General features: G+C 33.6%; 3 protein-coding genes across 3 annotated transcripts; 2 read left to right on the top strand and 1 right to left on the bottom strand.

The window, feature by feature from the left end:
* Positions 1 to 2,215: 2,215 nt before the first annotated feature.
* On the top strand, positions 2,216 to 3,718 carry LOC131936092 (uncharacterized). The gene has a single exon (XM_059292947.1). It carries the CDS (start codon positions 2,216 to 2,218, stop codon positions 3,716 to 3,718), a length of 1,503 nt encoding a protein of 500 aa, XP_059148930.1.
* Positions 3,719 to 6,655: 2,937 nt separating this feature from the next.
* LOC131936090 (uncharacterized) lies at positions 6,656 to 8,371 on the bottom strand. The gene is made up of 6 exons (XM_059292946.1): positions 8,325 to 8,371; positions 8,051 to 8,150; positions 7,684 to 7,810; positions 7,220 to 7,401; positions 6,922 to 7,042; positions 6,656 to 6,774 (listed from the first exon to the last, which is right to left on the bottom strand). Exons 1-6 carry the CDS (start codon positions 8,369 to 8,371, stop codon positions 6,656 to 6,658), a joined length of 696 nt encoding a protein of 231 aa, XP_059148929.1.
* Positions 8,372 to 19,799: 11,428 nt separating this feature from the next.
* LOC131936089 (uncharacterized) lies at positions 19,800 to 24,281 on the top strand. Its single transcript, XM_059292945.1, has 8 exons — positions 19,800 to 19,838; positions 20,446 to 20,540; positions 21,056 to 21,149; positions 21,950 to 22,102; positions 22,785 to 22,812; positions 22,906 to 23,004; positions 23,511 to 23,710; positions 24,153 to 24,281. The coding sequence occupies exons 2-8, from the start codon at positions 20,470 to 20,472 to the stop codon at positions 24,279 to 24,281; spliced, it is 774 nt and encodes a 257-aa protein (XP_059148928.1). The 5' UTR covers positions 19,800 to 19,838; positions 20,446 to 20,469.
* Positions 24,282 to 24,733: the final 452 nt, after the last annotated feature.

Below are 24,733 nucleotides of genomic sequence, written 5' to 3'. Positions count from 1 at the left end.
CAAGGCCGAGTTCTATTTCCCCTACAATCAAACACACGCTATCACTGGAAAATTCCTTTGAAAAAAGTCCATTGCTCGACAAGCCGCAAGATAATTATGTAGTGGGCTTTCATGATGTGCGGTACTTCTTTGCGGCATTTATTTGGGGCCCGAAATCCATTGTACATTTTTCAATGTTAATATGTGTTTGTGATATTTGTAGAACTTTTATCCTGTACTAGCATGTAGCATCCTGTATCATACAAATATTAAAAAATAATATAATACTTGAAACTTCGGTTTTATTTACGTTTACGTGTTTTTGCTTTTACAAGAAATGCCATAGTACACTTTTAGGGCCTATACTTTGAATTATCTATTGATTTTTATCTGAAATATTTCGTCGCCTAATCGTAGTCTGATTAATGAAATTCCAAACAAAAACTAGACACAAATTACATTGAAGATCTCACTGAAGATCACACCGATTAAACAGAAGTAGTGTTTTATTTTACTACCGATTCAGATGGGTGGACTATGTTTCAAATCTATTGTCTCCTTTACAAAGGACAATGCCTGGTCACCTGACTAGGGTACTTGGATTCCGATTTCTCAAAAACAGTCAGAATTCGATAATTTGATATTATATTATCATAAAGCATATTATTTTAAGAACCTTTCGCCTATGTGTTTTCGAGAAAAAGCTCTTTTGTTATAAATATTAGTATTTCTGTACCCCTTTTATTTAAATACCGTTCCAACCCTTGTTATATAAAAATACACTAGAAAGTTTAGGATAGATCACTCCCAGCTTATTTTTTTTTATCAACAGTTATAAAGAACTTGAACATATTTTAATCGGTCTGTAAAAGGATATAGTATATTTGCTTAAAACTCATCTATGATGAATACCGTAATGCATCACAAAATGAGATTTTTAAATTTTCTACATTTCTAGAACAGCCCAGGGGTCGACGCCATGGAAGGCCGCTTCAACACACCCCCTAGCAGCAACGTCTCTTATATTGTGTAACCTAAACTATGCATTATCTTATCCCATAACCTGAGAATTAATGAAGTAGGCGTACATCACAAAAAATGGAAGTCTAACATCTGGCTAGATGCGTCGACTTAACCACAACAATGCATATAGTTAAGTCGTGGTACAGCGATGTCTTTTAACATAATCTCTCACCTCTGGTGAAGTAGATAACATTTTTGGCTCATGTTTACGTAGGCTAACTTTCCTGTGAAAGTTGTTTTCGACTACACAAGTATTGTGAGTATAAATATCAGTTTAAAAATACTGTTGATAACATGATATGTTGTTTTTTCTTTCTTTCTCACTATGATCCTTTCTCTCGCTCTCTCTCTCGCTCTCTCTCTCTCTCTCTCTCTCTCTCTCTCTCTCTCTCTATATATATATATATATATATATATATATATGTATATATATATATATATATATATATATATATATATAATGTGTGTGTGTAAAGCATTTCTGAAACAATGTGAATGACTCGTTGTCAAGGATGCTAAAGAATATAGCATATCTGTATCTAGCTAAACTGCTAATACCACTTTATCAAAATAAATTGCATGACAATCGTATGTCTTCGTATACCAATAAAGTACAGATTTCTTATATGGTCTTTTTATTCAAATCAGACTTACAAGTCATCAATGTTTTACTATAAAATAACTGTCACAGAGGAATTAAATATTTTTTTTTAAGTAGAGAAACATCGTGCAGAAGTATTTATCTGTATTGTATGATTGGACGGTACAGAGACGTAATATGTACGTAACACGAATATGCGTGACGAAAAAACGAACTTTTATCATTTTTCAATGGAAACCCGAGTACCGCAATTCAACTTACCACTAATTAGGTTTTACGTATTTAAATGTTGTGTTTTAACTTAAAGTAAAATTTAAATTATTTCATACATCGGTCGTAATAATCAGGCGTTGGAAAGCTAATGCTAGGGTAAAGTTTAGAAAAGAGGTTTTGGTAATTCCTTCGGGTAAATTGGAAATTAAAGAAATGAAAGGTATTGATGTCTACCATCGGATTTAATGCATATTTTATTAACAAAGATTGTTTGCAATGTAACCTGATCTAGAAATACAATTATAAGTTAGCGCTACCACTTTGTACAATGTGTATTTCTTTTACTCTACAGGCTATACAATAAATATGCTGTTGGCGTTACCTATCGCACTACTGGCTATGTCGGCTTACGTAGCTGGTTGTAAATCCTCCCGAAAGTCTTCCCCAAAGCTTGTTGCTCTAGCAGAGTGTATCAATAGAGATGAATTCATCTCGGGTTTCTATAGAAACGAGAGGACAGGTTTGGATGACGATCCCCTGCAGTTGTTTGACAAGGCTGACTGCAGCCCTAGAAACCGGACACGGTGTAAAACCCAGACGGTGTACGCTGATTGGTGGTCCACCTTCGATAAAGGCGACTCCTGGGCCAACTGCCCGGATGGTTATTTCCTAAACGGTTTGTACAGAAGCGACATCAACAAAGGCCTGTTGAATAATATAGAAGAAGGTAGATGCTCAAAACAAGCTGACCATCCGTCATATTATGGACACTGCTATGACCATGATATCTCAGTATGCTTTGATAACAAAGGCTTATGTAGATGTAACAACGACTACTACGTCACGGGGATATATCGCGGTGACTGCGATAAACTATACTGCCTGGATAAACTACGGTGTTGCAAGACGGTTTCAGCTCCGGAAGAACTCGACGAAGCGAGTAAGGTGAAGACTCGCATCATGGACACCACGATGTCGGACATGGCTTTACTGGCACATTACCTGGGCTACGGCTGGTGCTCGGGTTGCAGGGCACCGTATGTTGGTGAAGATTTTAGAAGAACTGGCGACGCATGGCACGCTGATAAAAGCGGACGTTGTGAGGGCTACATGAGCGATAAACGTCTGAGCATGGCCTACGGTGACTGGAGATTTGAAATAAATCACATCAAATATGGAACGCCTGTATTACAAGACTTGATTCCGGAAACTATTGAGATTGTTACTCTTGAAAATAATGAAAGCTTTAAAGCCACAAAGACTTACTCGAGAATTATTCCGAAAGTACGTAGTGTAACTCACACCACAACAAGTTCTTGGAAACACAGCGACGAGCTGAACGGTCAGATCAGCTACACACCCCCCTCAACAGTTAATAGTACACCTGTCGTTTATACCTTCAAGTATGAAAACAGCACAGTTACATCCGACCAAAACAATAAAGAAAACTTTGGAATCTTAACTCACAGCACATCAAAAGACTTGAACCCGCATTCTGCAGTAAAATTACATTATATCGTTCACAAAACTAGAACCACTACAACCTACACTGCTACCGTTATGGCGAAGTTTTCCACTGAGCTTCAAGGATTTTTGCGCTGGGGTAATGGACCAAATAGTATCGAGTCTAACTACCATAACACGTATCGTGGTAGCAAAGATCGACCCACGTTTAACTACAAATTCGGCGATTCCCGCACACCTTTCTACGAGGATCTGAAAAATAAAAACGATGCTATGTTATCGCCTTGGTTGTGGGAACTCATGAAACACGCATACCCGGATGCAAAAAGTTTAATCGACGATTTGTGTAATAAAAACAGATACGTCTTCCATCTCACTGGGAGGTTTGATGACGTCATAAGGAAGAGCTACGAAGTTACAGTGAAACCTGTTAATTAACGCAAGCGATCAGCAGACCGTGGCGAGGATGTGCCTGATGTGATACATCAGAGCACATTTCAGGTCGTCTAACGATGCTCCACTGGTCAAGATTGAGCCTCATAAAGTCAACATCGAGATAAAGAACCAAGTCAGAACATCGAGTGATCTGGTTCCTAAATATATCCATACGCTAACCCATAATAATATCCTCAATACATATTGTAAACACAGCTAATGTTTTGTATCGTTTTATGATCAGGATATCACACGTTACGATATATACCTTTCACCTCCCCGTATATAACACCTTTTGTTTTTTTAAGGACTAATAGTTATGTTAGGTAAATATTTTCAAGCAGGACATTACGTCTAGTCAACTACTCCCCTTACTTCAATTACTTCTGTATATTAACCCATTCCCCGACATTGATCACAAGTTGTTCCTGAGCATTACCATAACACTTAAACAATCATATCCATAATGTGGTAAGAGTTAAGGGTTTGTTTAAATTTAGAGTTCGTGTGAGGCTGGATGCTTTATTTCTGTTAATAGTTAATGATTAGATAAACTTTAGAATCAGTATATGGAGAGATCGTGTGATTAGCTGTTTGTCCATCTACCTCTACTGCCCCTTAACTTTCTGATACCCATCAGAGCTGGGCGGACTCAGGGAAGTTCTATTGAATTAAACCCGGATTTGAACTTGAGTCTTTCAGGTTCACAAATGACGTCACATTTCTACTTGTCGGATTTTTCTGACGACGTGTGACGATGACGGCGTGGGGGTAGGTCAGAAAATATGATCACTATTTACATTTAAAAAGTAAACGTGTTAAAAGAGAATTTAGGCTGAAAGGCGTTACTTGTTCACAGTGAATATAATTTTTTTTGTGTTCATAGTGTGAGGGGATTGTGTGGCTTCATGTAAAGGGAAATTAAGAATGTATCCTTTTTTAAAACTCTTCTGTACGATGTTAGTAACCCTTTTAGTATGTAAAATCTATAAACACATGCATTTATTGTACGAATATTTTAATCACTATTTTATTATGGCCGTGTCAAGTTAATGCAATATAGAACACTAATACTGGTATAACTTTTATAGTGTACATGTTTAATTACTGGGTTATATCAAATGATAGGAAGTTAATGAAACATATTGTACAGCCGGCCAACCAAAAAATAAAAGTCGAAACAAAGTTTCGTTTGTAAAACATGTTGAAATGAGTACAGATTATTTTGTATTAACTTATGTGCTCTTCTGTTCAATAATAGGGCTGGTAAGTAAGTAGGTCACAACCAGTTCTTCAGCTAAATAAATCCTACATGAGCCATAGAATGGGTTGGTGACCTACTTACCAGCACTTTACATGCTTTTTGTGACTTAGTAGTCAAAACAATAGCTTTAAAGTAAAAAGTTACCATTTTCGAGATTCAGGCCAATTAAACAATGAGCTATTGAGTTTCTTCACTAAATTATTTTAGGCCTAAAATATTTTATATAAATCTTTGTTTGTTTGGCAGTGAAGTCGTCTAAATTCGGATACAATTTTATTTTAAATAATATTCGAGTAAATTTAGCTATTAGATCCTATACGTTGGTTTCTATAAGCGGTGAGCTATTTCCCTTTTTAAAAAAAAATCGAAGAATTTCAAACTTTTATATCATGTTATTATTATAAATAAGCTTTTTGGAACTTTTCGCATATATATTTTGTATCTCTTATTTTTCTAAAAAAAATTAGAGATTTTTTTTTCAAAATTACCTCTTTTTCTATAGCCCAAACCCAACGGTAGAGCTATCAGAACATTTCCTTTTTATATAACAATATACAAGAAATTAAATGAAAATTCAATAACGCTATACATATAAACACTATGAGTAAGGTAAGCAAACTTTGACACAATGGCTATTGTTTATTTTTAATCCACGTTTGGTTTAGTGTGTGTCATTTGGATAACTATTTATTAAAATATAGTAATTAATAATTGCAACTCAAATAATACAGTCCTGCAAACTTTTAAAATTTAATTACTGATTCGAAAATAATTTAAAATGATTCGATGCTAAAATTTGGTTTTATAATAAAACAGCCACAATATTATAGGCGATACGACTACACATTCTAAAAATTTGAAACAAAAATAACTCAAGGGTCTATAAAATGTAAAATTAATCATATGTTTCCTCTTTCTATTTAAATCTGTCTTCATCATATGGTGTGAAAACTAGATCAACCCTCCTCCGCAACCATCATCATGAACGAACCAACATAAGTAGATACGGCCAACTTAAGAAACAGTTTAAACATATCTCCACAATCGTAACTACTCTGAATCGGAATAAATAACATATTTCATTTCGCTTAGTTTCAACAACCTATTGATAACCCAATAAGGTTTAAAATTTAAATAAAAATCAATGACAGGGCAATATCCTTTTACTAAAAACCAATTATTGATTTGTATTTTTTTTTTCAAATCAATCATTACTAAACATCGGAAATTATCTCGCATAAGTTAGTGACGACTAGAGATACATTTATTACTTAAGAGATTCTTTTCACTCTTAGACAAATGTCGTTGTATTAGCATCGAAATAGTAGTACAATAGTTCGCGAATAATTGAAAGAGCTTTACCATTTCTCAACGAAATGGGTGACGAATGAAAACAGTTCAATAAATAGCTGAAAATGTTTAACACAACATATTCTTAAAAGAGAAACAACATATACATTTTGTAATATTGCATTTTATATTTACTTTATTTTTTAGTTATAAAAATATTATATGCATAATTAAAAACAAAAATAATATGATTTAAAATTACATTAAGCAAACAGTTTAAAGACATCTCGCAACACTTGTTACTACTCTGCACTGAAGTAAAGATAAGCAAGGGTTGTCAGTTCTCCTTTGTATTGACGTCTGCTGTCATATGCTGATCCCCAACGCTATACAGCCGCCAACATAAACAGTCCAACAAAACTTGACTCACTCTGGAGATGGTTCATACCGTAGCCAGAAACTACAACACGGATGACGTCACTGGTTTGTAGGATTGTGGTCGTGGCTGGGTAGAGAAATAAATAAGGCACTAGGTGAATTAAGATTCACAAGATACGTTTGTATTCAATCATTGGATCTCTACAATGGTACAGTGCTGTTATGTGTTGAATAGATTGGTAATTACGCATAAGGAAATGTGCCACACACCCACCTGTGTAGCTCGTCTCCTGACTTAGCACACACGTTTCGCAACACATGAGTCGAGACGACGCTACGTAGGTCTGATGTTTTCGGTCAACGCCATATTGTTTTTGTAGGAAAATGATGGTTTCCTTAAATTAAAAATAACACACACACACATATATATATATATATATATATATATATATATAATTGAAAATATGTACAAAACAGGTTCATTATAATAATTGTGTGCATGACATAATGGCAATAAATCGATTAATAACATTCACGGATAATTTAATGGATGTAATGTAACCTCCAATCACCTTGTTGGTGAGTTCCGTGCACGGTATGATATTACCAGCCTTGAAGTGTAAGTTGCTGTAGATGTTGTAGAGACCAGTGTGTAGAATCTTGATGCCGTCAGACAAGACCTCGACTCCTCTGGAATGTTCTATAAGTGGGTCTGGTGTAGAGTTCTGGTGCTGGAACAAGAGACGGGCACCAGCTACGTGGAACAAAGATAAATTAAACAATTGAGAAGATCCTATGATTATATTTTGGAATAGGGATGTTAGTCACACATTGAAAACCTAAAGAGTGAATACTGCTATGGACTTTAAGCTGACTTACCAACAGAAGTTGTATCGATTAAAGTTAAATAAAACCCTATCTTTTAAAGTAAATATCCTTGATAGATACATATAATAGAGAATATGGATGGTGAGAAAAATGTAAGCACATTTTTTTAGAAATATTTACCTAAAACTTAAATAAGGAGTCAATTTACCAGATCGATCTACTGATTGATGTTCAGGCAGTGAGACAAGACATTGTGCTGATACGTGGGAAAATCTGCTAATTGTAGTTGTCACTTCTGTCGAACGGTTTGTAGCATTTATTTCTGAGGCAACAAGCTGAAATAAATTAGAGGATGTTAAACATTATGACTGACACTATATATGTATATATATATATATATATATATATATATATATATATATATATATATATATATATAAATATATATATATATATGTATATATATATATATATATATATATATATATATATATATATATATATATATATATATATATATATATATATATATATATAATTAAATGATTGAATACTCAAATGTTTCAATTACGTACCATTTTTTCCTGAATCGGGTGTAATGTGTACCGATGCAGGACTAAAATGAGACTAATACAGATTATTAATACTGCCACCGCACTGATAGCTAAATGAAGTCTATGATTAAAAACACACACAAATCATTAATAATTTTCAGAGTATTGTAGCTTTAACTTGGAAAATGAAATTATCCTATATAATTTTTTAATGCGTTAACAAACAATATTAAGGCATTAAAAATTTCATTTTCAATAACAAACAATTAAATCGACATTTTAAATTTAATTTTACCTAGGAATAATCACATTTAAGTTTTTAGATTCGGCAGTGTTCGTCATTTTTAGGAGTAATTGACTCTTTTAAAATACACTCTGAAATAAAAAGAAAAACTACTGAGATAACAGTCTTGATCCTTAAACAACAAATACCTGTTAAGACTTTTTTTAATGTAATGCTATCTCTCGCTTATCTTTGACCTAAATTTCAATATTGCGTCATTACACTGAGGTCACGCTAAATACACACCGTTTTCTCTATACACTATTTAAATTTTAAAATACCGTATGTCGTTAAATAAACTTAGCATCATGTAACATATGCAGTTTCGAAGTTAGCGGTAAGAATTCGGTTTTATATATATATATATATATATATATATATATTAATTTCCAATGTAGCTTACAATAACATTAACTTTTATTGTGACAAAAACTTATGTAAATTACAGAAAATAACTTACTGCTTCCTGCAACAATCAATATAAATTTTTGTTTTTGACATTGTGTACTCTTTAAAAACAATTTTTGTGTTTATCTCTGTTCTTTAAAAAAAAGTTTGATATAGAATTCAGTGGTTTTTTTTTTAAATTTAGTCTAAACTGATATTGAGATTTTAATTACAAAAATATTTTATAAAATAATTATTGAACAAACTGATTAAATAAAGTAAAACGAAGCCATTGTATCAAAGCACTATCGTTTTCATTATTGAAAGATTGCAAATAAAAAATTATAACTTACAATCTTAAGAAGAATGCTGATTAATCCACCCAGGGTAGTGACTGAGATACAATGCTTGTATCAACGCCATTATATACTTCCTACCACAACCTGTGTGACCTATTTATATCAGACGACTTGCCCATACCCATACGTGTTCACACTTTCTTTGAATATAATACTACCTCTCGCTTAGCCATGACCTATATTTAAATATTACGTCATCTTATCACAAGATTTGAGGTCACCCTAAATACACACCGTTTCCTCTATACTCTATTTAAATTTTAAAATACCCAATGTCGTGAAATAAACTTATCAACATGTAACATATGCAGTTTCGAAGTAAGCGGTAAGAATTCGGTTATATATATATATATATTAATTTCCAATGTAGCTTACAATAACATTAACTTTTATTGTGACAAAAACTGATGTAAATTACACAAAATTACTTACTGCTTCCTGCAACAATCAATATAAGTTTTTATTTTAGACATGTGGGCACTCTTTACAAAAATTGTATTTATCTCTGTTCTTTAAAAAAAAGGTTTATATAGCATTCAGTGGTTTTTTTTATTTTGTCTAAACTGATATTGATATTTAATTACAAAAAAAATATTTTATAAAATAATAATTGAACGAATTGATTAACTAAAGCAAAATGAAACCATTTTAAAAACACTATCGTTTTTATTATTGAAAAATTGCAAATAAAAATTATAACTTACAATCTTGATCAGAATGCTGTTTAATCCACCCAGTGTAGTGACTGAGATGCAATGCTTGTATCAACTCCATTATATACTTCCTCAAAGAGCAAGAATGGATTATTGAGTTGTCATCTAGGTCAGATTACTAAGCAAAATCTTTATCATTGTAGCTATTTTAGAAAACTTTTATCTTTACGCCAGATATGTTTTCGTTGGTATTTGCTTTTACCTTACGAAGTTATAGACTTTATCTGGCCTACATTCTGGCGTTGTAGGTTAAGGTTATGAATCGTTGTAGAGGGCAAAAGAGAACTTTGGCACGTCTTCAAGGACTGTATTTTCTAAATCAGACTTGTCAGATAGCCTTAGATTGCACATTACAAAGAATAGATAATATTTAACAATCCATGCAGTTTACCACATGCTTTAAGCTCATTGAAATAGGTCGAGCTTAAATAGTGACGATCATCCAGTATTGTAATGCAATTAACTGTATTATATTCAGCTGACTGATATGGGAGTTCGTTTTTCGCCCATAGTGTATTCACTAAAGACTCAAAATTGTGAACTACTGATTCTCAGTATTAAATAAACCGCGAGTGATCTCCCTTAAACTTTCTCGAATATTCTTATACAACACTACGCATTTGAACTTACTTAAACTTTTTAAAATAGAATAGAATCTCGTAGAGAAAAGAATTGCAAACCAAACAAAATGTGTATAATATTGAGGAATATTATTAGTGCTTTATAAATTCACATGCGATTTTGAGAAATCGGAAAAAACGTAAATTACTACTTCCGGTTAACGACAATTACTCAAAATTTGACAGAAGGCAGAGAATTAGAGATCTTTTACTTACTTGTTAAATTTCATTTATCTATTCGAAATAGTACTCAAGTAATAGGCTTTTGAAAAAATTAAAAATAGAAAAAGTTCCACTTCGGATAATCGGGTTTACAGACACACATAGACACACACACACACACACACGGACAAGTTTGCAAAACTTTGTTTTCCGACTCAGGGTGGTGTAAAACGTCAAGATAATGCAAAATGCTCGATTTTTTTTTTGCACGATTACAATACTTTCTCTATACTTCGTATATACGAGAAAGTAAAATAAACGATAATACGTATACAGAAGTTCGGTGATCGATCTTCTAAAAACCCTACCTCCTAGTAATTTATTATACTCAAAACTATAATTATACTTTTTTTCAATCGACATGTTTTTGTTATGCCAAGTTTATGTACATTTTCAGTGACAAAATGTAAAATACCAAATTATGTTTGACGTTTTCCAAATTTAGCTAGGGTAACGAAAATAATAAAACCATAAAATCCGTTCATTCTATAGTAAAATCCAACAAAAGAAAGCAAACAGATTTTATTACATTATTTAATTTTAAAATATCGTAAATGTATTTAAAAATATTGTAATCGGCCATAGAAATAAATTCAAAACTTTGCTCAATTAAATCCATTACCTTACAACTGTTAAAAAAAGTCAGTTGATTTTAGCAGGCTACTGTTTCTCAACAAGGATTTAAGTTGGCAGGTTGCTAAATGGACAACTTCAAAACAAAGAACCTTTATTGTTCCACAACGCGCTATTTTCAACCTCTAAATAAAGTACTTTGGCGCAATGACATGCAAGGTTTAGAAGCAAAAAAAAATGTCCCATAGCCAAATATTAACAAAACAGAGAATGAAAGTTTGTACCAGTGTTTCTTCCAGGCATCTATTTGGGGCGGGGATGGGGGGGTCTGAGACACCGCTCCTACGAACGAAATTGAATTAATATAGAAAATATACTTTAACCCGTGTCCTCCCTCCCAAAAAAATTAGACCGCCTCCCCCCCCCCCTCCGAAAGTACCAAGTGCCCCTTGGAAGAAACACTGGTGCGTACGTGAAAATATTCGGGCCCTTTATTCTACTATATACTAGCGTATAATATACACACAACTACCCATCAAACAGATTGCATTAGAATTATTCAAAATTCCCTCAAAGGGCTTTCAGTTGTTAGCTTAATTTTAGTTTATAATTTTATCCATACAATAAATTTTACTTACACTAATGGTTTTTCATTAAATTTCAATTCATAAAATCTATGATAAATATAAAAACTAGATCAACCATCCTCCGCAACCATCATCATGAACGAACCAACATCACTAGATACGGCCTACTTAAGAAACAGTTTAAACATATCTCCACAATCGTAACTACTCTGAATCGGAAATAAAAATAAAACATATTTTATTTCGAATAGTATCAACAACCTATTGATAACTCAATAAGGTTTAAAATTTAAATCAAAATCAATGACTGGGCAATATCCTTTTACTAACAACCAAATGTTGATTTGTAATTTTTTTTCAAATCAATTATTACTAAACATCGGAAATTATCTCGCATAAGTCAGTGACGACTAGAGATACATTTATTACTTACGAGATTTTTTTTATTCTTAGACAAATGTTGTATTAGCATCGAAACAGGAGTACAATATTTCGTGAATAATTGAAGTTGCGTTACCACTTCTCAACTGAATGAGTTACGAATAAAAATAGTTAAATAAATAGCTGAAAATGTTTAATACAACATATTCTTAAAAGAGAAACATTTACATTTTGTAATATTGTATTTTAAATTTACTTGATTTTTTGTTAGTTATAAAAATATTATATGCCTAATTAAAAACAAAAAAATATAATTTAAAATTGCATTAAGCAACACTTTAAAGACATCTCGCAGCTCTTGTTACTACTTTGCACAAGAGTACAGATAAGCAAGGTTTGTCAGTTCTCCTTTGTAATGACGTCTGCTGTCATGCTGATCCCCCACACTACACAGCCGCCAACATAAACAGTCCAACAAAACTTGACAGACTCTGGAGATTGTCCATACCGTAGCCAGAAACTACAACACGGATAACGTCACCAGCTTGTAGGATTGTAGTCGTGGCTGGGTAGAGAAATAAATCAGGCACTTGATGAATCAAGTTTCACAAGATACGTTTGTATTCAATCATTGGATCTCTACAATGGTACAGTGCTGTTATGTGTTGCATAAATTGGTAATTAAGCATAAGGAAATGTGTCACACACCCACCTGTGTAGCTCGTCTCCTGACTTAGCACACACGTTTCACAACATGTGAGTTTAGACGAGGCTATGTAGGTCCGGTGTTTTCGGTCAACGCCATATTGTTTTTGTAGGAAAATTATGGTTTCCTTAAATTAAAAATAACACACACACACATAAATATATATAATATATATACATACATATACATATATATTTACATATATATATATATATATATATATATACATATATATATATATATATATATATATATATATATATATATATATATATATATATATATTTAAATATATATATAGGTTCGTTATAATAATTGTATTCATGAAATAATGGTAATAAATCGATTAGTAACATTCATGGATAATTTAATGGATGTAATGTACCCTTCAATCACCTTGTGGATGAGATCCGTGCACGGGGTGACATTACCAGCCTGGAAGTGTAAGTTGCTGTAGATGTAGTAGAGTCCAGTTTGTAGAATCTTGATGCCGTCAGACAAGACCTCGACTCCTCTGGAATGTTCTACCAGTGGGTCTGGTGTAGAGTTCTGATGCTGGAACAAGAGACGGGCCCCAGCTACGCGGAACAAATATAAATTAAACAATGACTGCATTTTGGAGTAGGGATGTTAGTCACATACTTAAAACGTAAGGAATGAGTTCTGCTATGGACTTTAAGCTCACTTACCAACAGAAGTTGTATCGATTAAAGGTAAATACAACTCTATCTTTTAAAGTAGAAAAATACGAGAATGTGGATGGTAATAAAAATGTAAGCATATTTTTAAAAAATATTTTCTTAAAACTTAATTAAGGAGTTAATTTACCCGATCGATCTACTGATTGATGTTCAGGCAGTGAGACAAGACATTGTGCTGAAACGTGGGCAAATGTGTTAAAAGAAGCGGTCACTTCTGTCAAACTGTTTGTAGCATTTATGTCTGATGCAAAAAGCTGAAATAATTTAGACAGTGTTAAACATTATGATTGACACTATATATATATATTGGATAAACATGTTAAAAATTGCTTTTTTGTAGGTGTATACGTAGCCTAAGTGTACATGTCCTTACAGCTGCACATGTACGGAATTGTATTTCTCAGGGTATGCTTAAGAGTATGTTTTAATTGCATAACACTATGATGATAATTTGTAAACTATTTTTAGCATATTATCTATAATATAACGCCGGTGGTAGTGTATCAGTAATTCCGTAATTCCGTCATCGCTATAGATTTTGGAAGTCTCTCTCTCGGCGCGTACGCCCGGGTAAACGTGTTGTTCGGCGACGGTTTAAATTACACCTTGTGTTTTTTACTGTAATTTAATTTTCGTGAATATCTATATTCGCACCAGAGTGCTACCGACACCCGCGCGCAGCGCGATGCGCTGAAGGAATATTCGCTCCAAATATAGGGACCCGCACCAGCGCGCAGCTCGGTTACTCTGAGGTAATATCCATATCCACACCGTGGCGAAGCACTGGTATAAGCTAGTATATATATATAATGTATAACATGATTGAATACTCTAATGTTTCAATTACGTACCATTTTTTCTTGAAACGGGCGTGATGTGGACGGCTGCAGGACTAAAATGAGGCCAACACAACTCATCAATACTGCCACCGCACTGATAGCTAGAATAATTCTAAGATTAGAAATAGACATGCACTTAATTATTTTTCTGAATATTGTCGCTTTAAAATAGAAAATGAAATAAATTAATCTTTATCATCTTTAAAGCGCTAACAAACAATAGTAAGACATTTTTAAAATGTTACATTTTCAATTAAAAAAAAACAAGTAAATCGATATGTTCAATATTACCTAGATTTGGTGCTGTTCGTCATTGTTAGTATTAAATTACTCTTTTGAAATTGATCTGAAATTTAAAAAAAAAAAACCTCACTGCAACAGACTTAATCCTTAAACAACAAATACTCAATCGTACGAATTTATAAGCATTTTAAAACTGTTTACACCTTTGTTTTTTTAATGAGATAATAAATCAGTTTTTTTTTGTTGTTGCTTAACCAATGCTAACTCTCACTTATTTACGACCTATATTTAAATATTGCGTCATTACAGATATAGTAAAATATTTAGAGAAAAATCTGAGGGGGGGGGGGGGTGCAAATCGAAAATTGAAAGTTTGTCCACGGGAAGGAGTCGCTACGCCTCTGAGGGGGTGATACCATTAAGTGCCGTACCGGGTGACACCCGACCTCGCTACGCCACTGATTACAGTACAGTATTTAACGTCACCCTCACAACCCACCAATTTCTCTAAACACTATTTTAATTTTAAAATACCGAATATCGATAGATAAACTAAGGGGTCGTCCGTAAATGACGTCACGTTCGTAGGGGGAGAAGGGGTCTGTAATTTTGTTACGGTGAGTGATGAGAGAGGGGGGGGGGGGGGGGTAATCCGGATTGTGTAACGTCACGTCATTATAAAAAGCAATGTTAGAAAACGAATTTTAGCCGTTATTTCGCATTTTAGAAAACTGTTTTAATAAATTGTAATAGGAATTGATTAAAATACTCTGTGTTGATTGATCAGAAAAATGTCGATGATTTAAAGAAAATGCAACTGCAATTTTAAAGGTGTTTTAGGCTGGGGTGGGGGGGGGGGCTGTGTTTTTGAAGATGTGTGACTTAGGGGACGGGGGAGGTTAAAATCGTCAACAAAAAAGCATGGCGTCATTTTTGGATGACCCCTAAGGTCCAATTAACTTACAATCGTATTAACTCTTATCGTGACAAAAATGTATTTAAATAACATAAGATAAACTCCTGCGTCCTGCAATAATCAATCTAATTATTTTCTTTGACCTTGTGCATTCTTTAAAAAATATGGTATTTACCTCTGTTATTAAAAAAAAAACAGTTATATAGCATTCAGTGCTTTTTTTATTTATGTATTCTAAACTAAGATTTTAATTAAAAAATTAAAATATGTCAAGAATTTGTCAAATAATAGTTTTAAAAATTGATTAACTAAAGTAAAAAGAAACTATTATATCAAAACACTATCAATTTTATTATTAAAAATTGTAAATTAAAAAATTATAACTTACAATCTTGAGAAAAATACTGTTTAATCCACCCAGTGCAGCGACTGAGATTCAATGCTTGTATCAACGCCATTATATTATCCTTCCTACATCAGGAAATGTGATGTATTGTAGTTTTTACAGCCGATAGTATATGGGCCAAGAAATGTTCAGTTTCGATTTTTTTTTTAAATAGCATGGCAGTTAATACACAAAAAAATGGCCGTGTTGGTATTTGTATTTACTTTACAAAGAAAGAGCCTTGTTAATGGGCCTAAGTTCTAATCTTGAAAGTCCTTTTCTGTATAGGCCAAGTTTCTGAATCGTTGTAGAGTGCAAGAACATGATTTAGAAAGGTGCGACAATTTTTCATTTTATGACATGTTGTATAGCCTAAAATAGCTTATTACGGAGGTAATGTTTAACCAGGAAGTTTACCAGAGGCTTCGAGCTGCTTGAAATTGATCGAGCTTATCGTACTGCAATTAATTGTATTTAAAGTCAGTTGACTGATATAGGGGTTCGTTTTTAGCTTTTTAATAGTAAGTAAAGTTGTAAGTAAAGTTCCCTTTCCAACCTGACGGGGCAAGTGAAGTAGAGTCCGCCTGTTTCTGTGACCCTTACATATGAAGAGATAGTATGGTCAGCACTATGCCCAGCCGCCTTTACTTTCCCTAACGTAAGTTGAGTACAAATCAGAGTTGAGTGGACTCAGGGACGGGCTACTGATTTGAACCCGGATTCGAACTCGAGACTTACGGATTAGCAGTGCATGTCTCTGCCGCTAGTCTGCTTCTTCTTCTTCGTACTTAATTTTTAGTGTTGGAAGGGATCGAGCATTATCGAGATTTTTTTTTTTCGAATTTATCAACCATGAGCTTTTGCCGACTCGACCACGCCTCCATCACAATTAAGGATACGTGTCAACTGGTTATGACACCGATTTCAGCCTGCTTTTCTTTTTACAAGCTTTCATTTAACTCACTTCCTCTGTCGTCGCCCTGTCGTCAGTCTAGATCGAAACGCAGGAGTGAAAATTCGGAAACTTCTACTTGACCGATACGATTCACATTTGACACGTGGGTCAAGACATGAAGACAATGCAATCTGAAATTAAATTTGACTTAATTGGATGCCTAATTAATTTTTTATGAATTAATTAAAATTTGGACCGAATTAGTAGGCATGTCTAGCCAACCACACCACACGCGTCATAACGTTCAATAGCTGCGCCATCACGGTACGTTCAATAGCTGCGCCATCACGTTCAGTAAATAAAACATGAAAAGTACTGAAAAAAAAAATTCATAAAAACGTTTTATGTAATAATGAACTAAAAAGTAGAAAATAAGTTATAGACTACTATTTAAATGACTATAAAGAAAAGCGTGGGTGTCTTCCTTAACATTAGTAAAGGTATCCAATAGATACTAAAGTGACCCACGCTTTTCTTTATAGTTATTCAAATAGTAGTCTATAAATTATTTTCTACTTTTTAGTGCATTATTACATAAAAGCTTGTTATTAAAACGTTTTTTATGAATTTTTTTTTGTATTTGCTTTTATAGCATTTGTCCAACCAAGAACAAACTATTAGGCAGCAGTTGTTTGATTTTGGAGTTGTCTCTCCTGGAAGAGTGGTTGTCCCCAGCTAACGAGCCTCATCTGCCCGAGTGTTCGAACTCGAGACTTTTCGGTTTAGCAACCATGAGCTTTACCGACTCGACCACGCCGAACCTTACCGCTAGGCTACTTCGTTCCATGTTTAGTCATTTAAGTCCTTATTTAAGTTTTTACAAACGGGAAAGTTGTTTGAATTTGGTTTTTATCCATTTCGGCAGGACTCCAAATGTTTGCATTCGCGTCGTAGAAAGCCACTATACAAATTTGTCATTTAGCAACGCAGCACTGAATATGCAAATAGTGAAGCAAATACAAGAAAAGTTTTAGTTGATTTACCAGTTCATGGTTGTGTCGTGAAAGTGCATTGTGGTGCATTGTGGTCTACGACAAATTCCCGAAAGACACTTGACCGAATGTAGTATGTCCGATGGCCGTTATCCCGAATGGAAAACCGTTCATAAGACGCATGGGGTAGATGAAGTGGTGTTCATCTGTTTCAGAAACATCGACACGTGAAGGGATAGAGTGGTCAGTACTATACCCAGACACTTTTTTGAAAACGTGAATTAGGTACTAATCAAAGCTGGTAGGCTTGGACCCGGATTCAAACTAGAGAATTTCGGGTTACCAGTCTAGCTCTCTACCGCTAGGCCACGCGGTTCCATATTCTTTTGATTTCTTAACTAAACCAAACTAAAATAACATTAACTAAAACTAACTAAACGTATAAACTAGAATAGACGAGGAGTTGTTTCATTCAAATCAAAGTCAACCGAAGATATCGAGTTTCAAACATGCGATGTCAGGACGCGCAGCGTTAATCTAATTTCATGCAAGCTTAATACAAGCGCAATATATGTTCAATGTCGTCAACGTGACAACTTTTAGAAACAATACACACCAAACTTATATGGGAGGCAAAGAAAACTGAACTTGCAACAGCACTTTCAGCGGTACAATAAATTTTTCGAACACCCGAACTTGAACAATAAATGTCGTATGATCGGCTACAGTTGTAACGTCAACTTGAATAAGAGGGTTGTCGAAAATTAAGTGGTATATTTTAACTTCGACTGTGGGTACACAAGTTGCTCGATTATAGGTCACAAATTATCATTGACCGAAGGCTGTAATCGCAGAAACAGACAGACACAAACACACACACACACAGATACACACACACACGCACGCACACTCATATATATATATATATATATATATATATATATACAGATACACACACACACGCATATATATATATATATATATATATATATATATATATATATATATATATATATATATCTGTGTGTGTGTTATGTGAGTGTGCGTGCATATATATATATATATATATATATATATATATATATATATATATATATATATATATATATATATATATATATATATATATATATATATATATATATATGTGTGTGTATGTGAGTGTGCGTGCATATATGTGTGTGTATATGTGAGCGTGCGTGCGTGTGTGTGTGTATCTGTGTGTGTGTGTTTGTGTCTGTCTGTTTGGAGGTGCCAGTACATATTCCAAAACTTGAGTATTGTTTCAGTTAAATGAATGAATTTGTATATATAAATATTAGATTCCATAAGTAGAATTATTTCCACTTTTATGCGAACACCGGCATTTAGAAGTGGTACTTTACTACCTATTTCTATAAACCTTTTGAATATATTTTTTACCAAATATGTATTATGAGAAGTTTTCATCAATATGTGTTTGATTAATGGTGTGCACTGGATATTGTTGTTTTAATATAAGTGTTATTAATTGTTTGTTAACTTAGATCCTAAGTTATTCAGATCTAAAAATAAATTGTTACTACTCTAACAGCAATACGAATAGTACCTCACTACCTTTCTAATCTATGACAACATCAGTTTTAAAAATATAACTGAGAGAGCGGTTATAAATGTATACCACCACGGGAAAATCCGATGTTCTAGTCTACAAACCTGAAACGGGAATAAAATGAAGGACCGTTTGTCTAACACTGTAGTCTATTCACATTTTTAGATTATCTTCTCATTTAAACCCTTTCTTCACTATGTTATAGGAAGAACATTGGCTAAACAAATCGGTATCTACTAAACAATAGAACATCCGCCCACTTTCCTATTCACCATATTTTCTTTGAAGTTGTTGAAAAGAAATAGGTTCTTTATGCTGTATACACGTTTGATTCCTTTTCAACGAAAATCGCGTCATGCTAATATTAGTCATTACATCAACGGCTGTGTGTGTTTTACAAGCTGACATTGTCGGGGGTAAGTTCATTTGTATTCGAAGTTAATGTTTTTAATATCAAAATAGTTTTTCGCGCTACAATGTATAAAACGAATATACAAACAAATAGCTCATTATGTCCCTAACAACACAATTTTTTTTATTTTGTAAACGATTTTTATGATTATATTTTCTTAATTTAATTTAATTTAAAAAAAGATTTCAGACCCCTGCTATGTTTCACTTTCAATAGGTAAATAATAATTTACTGAAAACAATCTAACCAGTCTTACTCAACACATAGTTGATTATTTTTTTCTCACTTAAAAATTCATACCAATAATTTTATACTAATGTGTGAAATGCAAATTCTCCACAAGTGTAAGTGATACTAAAGGTGGAACATACATCATATTAGGAACATCTGTCATCCGTGTTATTAATGCAAAAACATTATACACTTTTTTTTCACTACAGATGTATCATATGCCGAGGTAATAGAAACAAGTGAACTCTACATCACTTGCCCTATAGACCGTCAGGTTTATAAAGGGAACTTTACTTTTTACAGATGTATCAGTTGTCTTTAACATATTAATAAATTAATTTATTTTAACGAAATTTTCCGTGTATTCGTTAACATCACAGCGCTTTTTGACAGTTTTGACCAGAATGTTTTCATCAACACCAACACAAGGAGAAAAAGACATGGAGTCCTTACACACTGCTAAAGTGTATCAAAGGTAATATAAGTACTGCTTTAGCGTCAGATCTATTTTAAAACCTCCCGTAAAAAAATAAACACTGTGTTGATTTTACTGTGACATTTACTTTGGTTATAGTACGCTGCTAATATATTATCTCCTATCTTAACTGATGAAGCTCAATGTGATAACATTTTCAAATAGTTCGAAAATGTATTAATTTTTAAATAGTACGTATATGGCAGTATACAACATATCCAACCTTGATTACATTTTTAATAGAACAACAGTAGCATTATAAAGCATAGCCTACATAAATTACAATTTAATGGCATTAAAACATACCTAACATTGGTAACAGATATGGCTTTATTCACTGTTTCAGTTTTATAATGAAACGGATACATGTAATATTTATATATGTATATAATATATATATATATATATATATATATATATATATATATATATATATATATATATACATACGATTGTATCTATTTTTGAAACTATTTTTCTATTACATTTAATGACATTCAACACGTTATTTTCAGACTGACCGTTTCTTTATCGGTGCTTGTTGGAATTCTTATTGTGACAGCTGTCTGTATTGCATATGTCTTCCACGCTGAGCTATCTATGTCGCAGGTAAGTCTACAATACCTTTCTGACGAGATAGTCCATGGGCAGGTGAAGTAGAGTTCATCCGTTTGTCTGAACTCATATTAAGTGTCCACCTACCACCTCAAAAGTTTCTAGTGCACATCCGTAGGAAAAATATCCGAGATAATAGCGCTGTTAAAATTGAGCCCTACCACCTTTAATTTCCCCGACTCAAGTCAGGTACCCATAATAGGCTGAGTAGACTCAAGGATGGCATGAGTTTTATAGCAAAAATTGAGGTCCTACTAACAGCCCTTCTTTTCATTCGTGATTATATGAACAAATGGCTCAATACTTTATAGTGAAATAGACTAACACAAGAATAATGTGAATACCGATAAACCACTTGAACCAACTAACCAAAAAACCACACAACCATATTCTCGATGACGCGAAATACTACTACTAAAACTTTACTTTATTGTAAAAAAACTTGTACCAAAACGGGTCGGTGTTGCTGAGTCGGTAAAGCTCATGGTTAATAAACCGAATAGTCTCGAGATCGAACCCTCGGTCAGATGAGGCTCGATAGCTGGGGACAGCAGCTCTTAAAGCAGAAGAACTCCAAAATCAAACAACTGATGCCTAGTAGTTTCTTCCTGGTTAGACAAAGGCTATGAGAGCAAATCCTATATGGCGCATAACCAGTTGACACGTAGTACTAACTTGTGTTGGAGGGAATCCTTCATAACGTTAGAAGAAGAACTGTACCAAAGTTTACAACAGATTACTATGAGTTAATTTTTAACTAATAAAAATTAAATTCTTTTAACCAATAATTTTAGGAGAAACCTTTGGCTTGTATAGACTGCAAAAAATTAAAGCAGTACTTTAACAGCGAGGTACTACAGTGGTCATTGACCCGCGAACGTGGTGCTGATGGTGTTGAAAAGTGCTGCGCCTACAACCACCAACAGATGTCTGCCATCATTGACATGGTAACTCAGACGTTAAACAATGTACTATCGAAATATTAGAACTTTAAAATTGTTAGAACTTTGTAAATATGACTGTTTGGGACGTCGTGGCCTTGCAGTAAGGCGCTAGACTGCTAACCCGAAAGTCTCGAGTTCGAATACGGGTTCAAATCAGTAGAACATCCCTGATGCCACCTAGCTCTGATGGGTACCTGACTCGCATAAGGGACAATTAAAGCGGCTGGGTCAAACCATCTCTTTATTTTCCGAGGTCACTGAAACAGATAAACTCTACTTTATCTGCCCCATGTGCATTGGGCACGAACGGGAAAGATAATTATATATGACTATAAAGATGTGTAATAGTTTGATAACAACACAAAATAGTTTCTTTTTTAATTTTCAAGAAAATTGTGAAAAAATAATTATTATTCTATTACGATTTTCTGAAAACATCTTCAAGAATTTGACTAGTGTAAAACAAACTCCAAACTAAAACATTGTTTCTTTTTTTTCCTCCCTGAAGTTTATATTCCAATTTATAACTTAAATTAATGAATTATCGGAAAAAAAACTGGTTAGCTTGTAAACATCAAATTTAGTGCTGCTGACTCATTATCGAACTGCAATTAATTTAGATTTCTTTTGTAAAAATTGATTATATATTCTATTAATGAATGTTATTTTTTTAACCAAACTTTAGAACATTGAAAGCCGCCAGACAAGCAAAGGTAGTTTAATTATATATTTTTGTTTTATCCTCATTATTCATTATTCATGGTATGGTAAATGTTGTCGACACTAATTATAATTTACCATTTCAGACCATGTTTCGGACATAAATAAAGAACTATTTTTCCTAAGCCCAGTAACAGTTCACAGACGTCTTTATCAACCTAAGGTTAAGGCCTTGGACCCCACAGGTGTGTAGGAGATTAGCAGACGATAATTTTAAATTCGCATAATTAGTAGAACAAATTTAAAGGCTTCGACATTAAGAAACGGAATATTGAAACTATTAAAATGACATAAATGAACATACACGAGTCTAAATATAACATTAGAACCAAGATGTTTTAGTTCAAGTATAGTCGTACTTAAATTATGAGTTCTTAGTCATTGAATCTAGACGTTTTCCCTCCTGAATTTGCAATGAAGTCATTGATTTAAATTATAAAATGTAATTTGCATTCTAATTTTCTGTTGAATCGAGTTCCAGAAATAAACTCCAATCTCCCAAAAAATATGATTGCTCTTAACTCTAAAGAATGCTTTATTTTAAAATCTATCGTTCAAATGTGTACAGTATCTCTTGTGTTTTTGCTCTATGAATATGTATTTTAATTCGTAGAATATTCTCATTTTTAGGAAATAAAACTCAATTTATAAGATACAGAATTCATTTATTATTTTAAATCGTCCATCACAGAGCCAACAGCTGGAAATTTGAAGGCGACCCTGTTGCTGCAGCACCAGAACTCTACGCCAGACCCACTGGTAGAACATTCCAGAGGAGTCGAGGTCTTGTCTGACGGCATCAAGATTCTACACCCAGGACTCTACTACATCTACAGCAGTCTAGACTTCCAACCTCAAACCAAGGTCACGTGTAAACAGCTCAACTACCAGGTTAGTATCGACATTGAAAATATCTTCTTTAAACAAATTGTTGTTTGTTTATCATCATCATTATCATCGTCATCGTTATCATCATCATCATCATCATCATCATCATCATCATTATCACCATGCTCATCATCATCATCTTCATCATCATCATCATCATCATTATCAGCATCATCATCATCACCATCATCATTATCATCATCATCATCTTCATCATCATCATCATCATCATTATCAGCATCATCATCATCACCATCATCATTATCATCATCATCATCATCATCATGATCATCATGATCATCATCATCATCATCATCATCATCATCATTATCACCATGATGATGATGATCATCATCATCATCATCATCATCATCATCATCACCATCATCATCATCATTATTAACTAAATCCCTTAACCCTTATCGGTTTCGTTTGGGCACCCCAGTTCTCCGCCATCCATCTAGATCCTCTGCCGCTTTGGTTAGATTTTAGACGGTCAGCCCCGTCCATTCCTTGCAGTCATCCATTCAATGACTCTTTGCCTTCCCTTTCCTTCTCCCTCCTGGCACAATGACTTGCAATATTGCTTTGGATAGGCCGTTGACGTTTTTTGCTACTACAACAGTAGTTTTGATACATTTTATTTTTACCAGTAGTATAAGCCTTTTCCCCAAACTATTTCACAATTATAATTTTTTTACCAAAATCCTATACTTATTTCAAATGAAAACAGTAGCAAATATATCATGGGCACAAATCTTCTGTTTTTTATTCACCCGTGCTCTATCTTCAGACGTGGGGCCATTTTGTGGATAAATTCAAATACAACAACCCAGCCAAAAGTGGATGTTTGTTGAAGGCCATTCACACGTGTTGTGATTATTGTAGAGGGGACAGAGAGACCAGCTTTACTAGTAAGTTTATGATGGTGTAGGGGAGATAAACAGTCGTTAGTTATATGAACACAGGTTAGAGCGTGTAAATTACGCTTCTTGAAATGATAACAGTAGCTGCGATAGAGAGATC

This window comes from Physella acuta, unplaced genomic scaffold (genome assembly GCF_028476545.2).
Source record: "Physella acuta isolate Inbredline_101_S28 unplaced genomic scaffold, ASM2847654v3 ptg000167l, whole genome shotgun sequence".
In the NCBI taxonomy this organism is placed as follows: Eukaryota; Metazoa; Mollusca; class Gastropoda; family Physidae; genus Physella; species Physella acuta.
The sequence above is the reverse complement of the archived record's forward strand: the minus strand, read 5'-3'. Positions and strand labels throughout refer to the sequence as shown.

Coding starts and splice junctions, on each gene's coding strand:
- LOC131936089 (XM_059292945.1), top strand. CDS start 20,470: ATGTTTTCATCAACACCAACACAAGGAGAAAAAGACATGGAGTCCTTA. Junction 22,103..22,784: donor TGTCTGCCATCATTGACATG/GTAACTCAGACG, acceptor ACCAAACTTTAG/AACATTGAAAGCCGCCAGAC. Junction 23,711..24,152: donor GTAAACAGCTCAACTACCAG/GTTAGTATCGAC, acceptor TGGGCACCCCAG/TTCTCCGCCATCCATCTAGA.
- LOC131936090 (XM_059292946.1), bottom strand. CDS start 8,371: ATGACGAACACTGCCGAATCTAAAAACTTAAATGTGATTATTCCTAG. Junction 8,151..8,324: donor TTAAATGTGATTATTCCTAG/GTAAAATTAAAT, acceptor TTTTAATCATAG/ACTTCATTTAGCTATCAGTG. Junction 7,811..8,050: donor ACCCGATTCAGGAAAAAATG/GTACGTAATTGA, acceptor AATTTATTTCAG/CTTGTTGCCTCAGAAATAAA.
- LOC131936092 (XM_059292947.1), top strand. CDS start 2,216: ATGTCGGCTTACGTAGCTGGTTGTAAATCCTCCCGAAAGTCTTCCCCA.